General features: G+C 53.6%; 1 protein-coding gene across 3 annotated transcripts; it reads left to right on the forward strand.

The window, feature by feature from the left end:
* The first annotated feature begins 288 nt into the window (after window positions 1–288).
* On the forward strand, window positions 289–5,759 carry LOC111942681 (coiled-coil domain-containing protein 81-like). 3 transcript variants are annotated; one of them, XM_023945795.2, is made up of 12 exons: window positions 289–400; window positions 1,126–1,187; window positions 2,093–2,246; window positions 2,439–2,695; window positions 3,216–3,301; window positions 3,461–3,534; window positions 3,617–3,731; window positions 3,938–4,061; window positions 4,134–4,250; window positions 4,787–4,923; window positions 5,017–5,142; window positions 5,618–5,759. In XM_023945795.2, exons 2-12 carry the CDS (start codon window positions 1,173–1,175, stop codon window positions 5,640–5,642), a joined length of 1,230 nt encoding a protein of 409 aa, XP_023801563.1. In that variant the 5' UTR covers window positions 289–400; window positions 1,126–1,172; the 3' UTR covers window positions 5,643–5,759. The 3 variants fall into 3 exon arrangements, with proteins under 3 accessions (XP_023801563.1, XP_023801562.1, XP_023801561.1); XM_023945794.2 differs by lacking the exon at window positions 289–400 and adding an exon at window positions 462–712 and having other exon boundaries at window positions 3,635–3,731; XM_023945793.2 differs by lacking the exon at window positions 289–400 and adding an exon at window positions 490–712.
* The last annotated feature ends 883 nt before the right edge of the window (window positions 5,760–6,642 follow it).

Consider the following 6,642-nt stretch of genomic DNA (forward strand, 5'->3'; position numbering starts at 1 on the left):
ACAGTGGCTCCTTGGTTCCATGAGGTTCCATACTGTGTGTGACCCCCTTTCTTGGGGGCTGGGTTGGACGGTGGGGAGCCCAAGCACCTCCAACGCTGAATACCTGCCAAGGAGGGGACACTCTCAGCACCAGAGGACCCCTGGAAATGTGGAAGCCAGAATTAAAACTCCTCATAATATTTCATAGCACAAGAAAAGCCTAGAAAACACATTCTTCATCATTTTTTGTTATTATTGATGGATTTTTATTTTTGTATGTGTGTTTTGGTTCTTTCTATGAATTTCTCTAGGAACACTCTGAGCCCAGCTCAGCAGCCGTTACACCTCTTGACAACTGGCGACACCTGAGGTGGGCCAAGATAAGCTCTTCCTTCCATAACTGCCCTTCACCATCTCCAAGGTACAATCTATCTGCTGACTTTACAATGCACCTCCCTAGGCTGCCAGTGACATCACAAAGTGGCACTCCCCCATCACTGGGACACTCTGTGGTGACAACTAGGGGTTACTGGGCACTGCCTGTAACCTCAGTCAGGGTTGGGGGGTTGTTCTGGTGGGTGTGAGGGCTTTTATGGGAGAGCCCTCAGGGACAGGCAGGGCAGGGGCTGATTGGAGAGGAATTTGGGGAGCAAGATGGAGGAGTGCTGCACGATCAGCATCAGCAAGAAGCAGAGTTGCTTGTTCCCCACACTACTGCGGCTCTCCACCAAAGGTGACGGTTTTGGGAACCCCCCAGGAGCCAGAAGGAGGGTTGGACAGGGCTGGGGCTGCTGTGAGGGTCCCATGGGCACAGCACGTGCCCCTACCAGGGCTAGCTTCCAAGGTGTGGGAGCTGTGACCTCTCAAGGTTCCAGCTCTTATGAGTGGTCTGACAGCTCCTACTGGGCTCTCAGGAGCCAGCTGGATTTTGGGTTGCCATCTTTTTTGGGGGGTTGGATGACCACAGCCCTAGTTCTGAGCTCTTTCCACACCCCCAGTTCTGCGCCAGCCCTGCTTGGGGAGTAGAAGGAGGCAGAACCAGGGGCACAGACCAGTCCAGGCTCTTTCTCAGCCCCATTTATCACTCTATAGAGCTCCCCAAAATGCCACGAGTGCAACCTGATGCCTCTTTCTGGTACTTTCCAGAGGTGGTGGCCATCTGGGATGTCGTGTCTGCCTACATCCTAGGACAGATGAAGCTGGACAAGGTTGGCTGGTATCTTGGACCCCTGTGGTCCCCCTCCCCGAGCATCATGGCACCATCCTGAGAGAAATCATCCTAGTGTTCCTTGATCTGCCAGGGGTGGAGAGACCTAGCAGAGCGATACAAGATCCTGCTGGGTCCATGCCAAGGATCATCTCTGGGAATCTCTCCCTGGGTTGGAATTTCTTGGGTTCTTCTTTAGTCAAGGAATTTTTGTGAATATTTTGAAGAGGGAAAGTAAAAACCATTGAGAACATGGATTTTTCCCACAGTTTTCTCATTTCCTTTTGTAAGAGACAGGAGTAGAATGTCTTGAGACATCTTGCACTTGTAATGCCAGTGTCTGGTGGGAGGGGCAGGCCAGGATTTACGTAGGTGAAGCAGTGCTATGTCCTACCCCCAGCTCCCCAGCAGGGTTGTCAATCATAGCACCTGGGAGCAGTGTTAACCTGCCCTCTGGTTGACGAGCAACCAGCAGTCTCACCTGGGGCACAGGCCCACAAAGGCCCAAGGGCTTAAAACAGGCTGACCATAATGTAGCCAGTATATGGACCCTGCCTCATTTAGGACTCTGGTGGGGAACCCAGGAGCTGTATGTGTGTTTTGCTGTATTTTTTCTGCCTCTGTCTCTCCTTCTAATCCTCTTTTCATGGAAACTTTTGGGTTAATGCTAAGTAATGGGATGATAAGTGATCTTGTGTTGAATTTGTTAGTGTATCATCCTTTTCCAAAGTTTCCTTAACTTTCTATATTTTTGCTTTTTGCGTGTTTTTTTTTACCTCTTGAGAATAGCTGGTGGGGATTTCTCCTTTGCACCAGCCAGAGTAAAGGAAACTTGACTTTAACCCCTGGATACAAGGGTCTGGGATATGACAGCTGTTTCAACAGTTTTGTCTTCTTCCTGGGCAGGGTGTTCTTGTCCCAGGTCTTGGGACCTTTGCTGTGGTCCATGAGGAAATCAATGGCACAGAAGAGGTGTATGTGGTTCGAAGACCTGTGTTCCAGCTGGACATGGACATGTCTTGTCTACGGGAGCTGGTGTTCCCAACAGTGATGATGCCTGGTGAGAAGAGATCCAGCTCCACATTTGCAGGGACTGTGTGCCCTCTGCTCTTTGGGGGAGAGGGAATCACCTCCGAAGTTGGAGTGTAGCTTGAATTGCCCCCAGACCAAAGCTGTCTTTCTGGAATTTTGCCATGAATCTCACATGGAGATTTTCTCAGCCATGATAGTGAGAATGCTCTCCTCTTTGCAGGTGACATCGAGATCATGCCACTGGATTACTGGTGGCTGTCCCAGACCAATTCCCTCCCACCTGATGTGGTGAGGGGCTGTGTGGAGGAGACCATTCTCTTGTACTCCTTCCAGCTGAAGGACAGGCAGTACCCCGCCTTTGCCTTTGAGAATGTTGGCATCCTGTCCTGCCAGGACAATGTCCTGTGCATGCAGTTCCACTGCAGCTGCATTGCAGGATTGGAGAGTCGGGAAACCTGGGTGGCTCTGCTGCTCACGGTGAGCTGAATCTGGGGACATTGAGGTGCTGGAGAGTGTCCAGAGAAGGACAGAGAGGCTGGGAAAGGGTCTGAAGCACAAGTCACATAAGGAGCAGCTGTGGGGGCTGAGCCTGAAGAAAAGGAGGCTTAGGGGGGGACTTTCTTGTGCTCTGCATCTACATGAAAGGAGGATAAAGCCAGGTTGGGGCCAGCCTGTTCTTCCAGATAACAAAAGACAAATTGCACCAGGAGATGTTTAGGTGGGATTTTAGGGAAAATTTCTTCATGTAAGAGGTTGCCCACCCCTGACACAGGCTGCCCAGGGCAGTGGTGAGCTCATCACCCCTGGAGAGATTTAAGAGACATGTGGCTGTGGTTGGACATGTTGGCCTCCAATTGTTCTGCAACCTTATTGGGTCTTTGATTCCATGATGCTTACAAATGAGGTTTGGGAATAAGAGTTTGGAGAAGTGGCTCCTGTAGGAGACAGGTCTGTTTCCTCCATGGAAACCTCCTGACAGCTCCCTGTCACTCTGCAGAGTCTGAGTGTGCCGGGTTCTGGTGTCAACAATGGAGTCACCACTGCTCAGGGGGTGCAGGCTGCACAAGCCTATATTTTCCCCAGGTGAGTGCATTTCCTTGGTGATTTTCTGGTTCCTTTGTTGCCTGCAGAGTGTGGGGTCTGCCATTCCTCAAGCCTGTGGTATCATTTGCTTCTGGAGTTTGCCTCACTTATTCTTGTGGGTCCCTTCTAATTCATGATGTTGCAATTCTGTGATTCTAGGTTTCAGCTTGCTTTGTCTGAGGCTTTTTCCACCCAACATATAAAGGGTGCAGAGAAACACAGGGTCAGAACAGGTATGGAATGGGTCCTTGCTGCTTTGTCACACATGGGGTGATCACATCCTGTGACCACACAACCTCACAGGCTGCTCCCAAGAGCTTCCTCCTTTCCCAGGGGAACAAGAACATCCTGGAAAGTTTTCCCTCCCTGTGCTGCCATACCAGAGGTCAGGCACAAGGAAGCAAGAGCCAGGGCCAAAGCCACCTGCCAGGTGAAACTCTTATGGGAACAGATTGGAGGGATCCTTACACCCTGGGTGAAATCCCTCTCAGACACTTGGACTGTGTAGCAACTCAGGAAGGTCCAGGGGAACAGCTCTAGCTCCCCACTTCTGAACACCTGTGGAATTTGTCCCCAGCCCTGACAGGTTCCCTATCTGCCCCACACTCATGCTGATGACTGCTGGTATTTCTGCAGTGTACTCACCCTATACCCAGCCAGCTCTCTAAGGATGAGGGAAGCAGGTGGGCAGGAGTTAGCTCCTTCAGCCAGGTCTGACATCACACTTCTGGCTTCTGAGAACTGCCAGAGAGCACTGCAGGTATGTGCCAGATGGATGAGACCTGAAGGAAGCCCCTCAAAATCTGAGCTTAATCATGCCTGACACCTCCAGGAGGTCTGGCAGCTGTCTGCAGAATGGGAACATGGGAATTCCCTCTGGAGAGAACAGAAGGTGGAATGGGCGGCATGGGAAGCCTGGGCTGCTGGGGAGGACCAACAGATGCTACAGGTAAGATCAGAGACCCTCTGTGTCAGGTCACCCAGGCTGCCCATAAAACCCCCTTGGGACAGGGGTACGGGGGGTGTAATTGGAGGTCAGGGGAAACACAGAGGACTGATGAGGCTTGGGACAGGTATATTGGAGAGGTTGGATTGTTTCTGGAGGGTATAGGGTGTCCCAGGGGGCTTTTGGGAGACCCTGGGCTAGTTTGGGGGTAGTCCCTGAGGACTGGGGAGACTCTTAGGACCCCAGGAGATGGGAGTCCCTGGGGACCCAAATTGAGAGAGGGTTCTCAGATGGTGTTAAGGTGTCCTAGGGGTTCAAGGGGACTCTTAGGACTCAAGGGAATGGGCATCTATGGGGTGCAGTTGGGGGTCACACAGATACAGGGCAGGGATTTGCCTACATGTCTCCAAGGGAGAGCTCTGGGGGAAAAGGGCAGCCATCAGCCATGGTGGAGTGACAAGTCTCCTGGCTTCCACATTTCCAGGGGTCCTCTGGGAAGTGGCACCTCTGGTGTGCTGAGAGTGTCCCCTCCTTGGCAGGTATTCGGCGTTGGAGGTGCTTGGGCTCCCCACCGTCCATCCCAGCCCCCAAGAAAGGGGATCACTATGAGGTGGGGAAGGGCTGGAACCCCCCTCCCCACAGAAAAAATGTCAGAGAGATTCCAGCCTGGTACCAGGTGGGTGGATGTGGAACTGTGTGGGCGCAGGGTGGGGCAAGGGGAGAGGCAGCTGGCAGCTCTCCAAGGGATGACGATTCCCTGTTGTTGCAGACACCTTTCCTCACGAGCCATCCAGGTGCTCCGTGGGCTGGAGCCACATCAGACACAGAGGAACATCTTCATGTTTTTGGCTGAGAACAAGCGGCGGCGGCAGGAGCAGCAGAGGCAGTTCTGCAGGTAACTCCAAAGGGATGGAATTCCCCACGTCCCTCCACTGAGGTAGCCCCGGGGGACAGAAACGGGACCTGGAGGCTGCCTTTGGGCTGGACTCCCCTGATACACACCTGGACACCCAGCATCGGCTTCCCATGTGGGACAGAAAAGTCCTGGCTGAAGACAGAGGGATTTTGATGGCAGGCCATCCCCTTCCCAAACCTGAGAGCATGTCCTTCCCTGGCAGAGTCCTACCCCACACCACCTTTTCCTGAGCGGGGATACCTGTATGGTACACCCAAGGTCTCAGCCCAACCTGACTTTGCCTCAGCTGCAGCAGGGACTTTCTCATGGGCTGAGAAATCACCAGACATCTCCATGGACACCTTGATATGATCTGATCCCAGGTGGCCTGAGCCAATCCTGCAGAAATACTCTGCCTTCTGCCCGCCTCTCTCTCTCTCTCTCTCTCTCTCTCTCTCTCCCCCTCTCACCTCAGCTCCAGGTGCTGGACCAGCGCATGAAGGGCTGGGGCTGGAGCTGTGTCTGCAGCAGTGGCTGCTGGTGATGGGGCTGAGAGGTCGCTCCCCTGCTGAGGTCCACCTGTGGATACAAAATAAATACCTCTGTTCTCACCTGCACTGAGTGGCCTAGGCCTGGTGATGAAGCTGCCTAATGGCTGGGACCATGCTGGGACCACAGGGCCTGGGATGGGGAGTGGGGCCTCGTGGGGGGACATGGGCTCTTCAGGAAGGTGAAGAGGTGAGTTTGCCTCTTAATTCCTGCTCAGGGTGGGACCGAGCAGCAGATAGGCCAAGGTGGGTACCATGTTTGCAGCTACCTGCTCTTCAGGAGGGACAGGTAGATGAGGTTCCTTCACAAGCCCTGGTCCTCTGGGGAACATGTGCCAGCCTCCAAGCTCCCCACCCTCCTTCAGTACCTGACAGGAGGAGAATCCAGACATCTAGGAGATCTCCAGAGTGCATTTCCTGGCACAGGTGATAAGGAACCAAGAGGGAGAGGTGCCTGGGGAGCAATGACCACCCATGGGATCACTAATGCCTGCTTGGATGTCACTGCCCAGCGAGGTGCCAAGATCCAAGTGGAGAGACTGGGGAACACTGGAACGGGGGGCACTGAACAGCAGTGAGGCACACTTGAGAGCACTGGAAGGGGCACTGGGAGCAGTGCAGGAGACAGGGAGCAATGGAAGAAGCACTGGGAGCCCTGAGGAGGACCCTGAGAGCACTGGAGAGACTGTGGAGCACTGCAGAAAGGTGGCACTGGCCTTTACCTCCCCTGGGCAGCCCGACATCTGCCCCACCAACCCTGGGCTTGGGTATTTTCCTCCCCAAGGAAGGGAAGGCACTGCCCTCCTCCTTCATGAGCCCACCTCCCAAATTTGAACATGTCCACGGATTGCTCCCACACAAAAGGTGTGAGGACAGAAAGGTCCTGGCCTTTACCTCCCCTGGGCAGAAAAGGCACCAACACATGTCTGTGCTCTCCAGTCAGGTGTGTCAG

This window comes from Cyanistes caeruleus, chromosome 18 (assembly GCF_971803275.1).
Source record: "Cyanistes caeruleus chromosome 18, bCyaCae1.hap1.1, whole genome shotgun sequence".
Lineage (NCBI taxonomy): Eukaryota > Metazoa > Chordata > Aves > Passeriformes > Paridae > Cyanistes > Cyanistes caeruleus.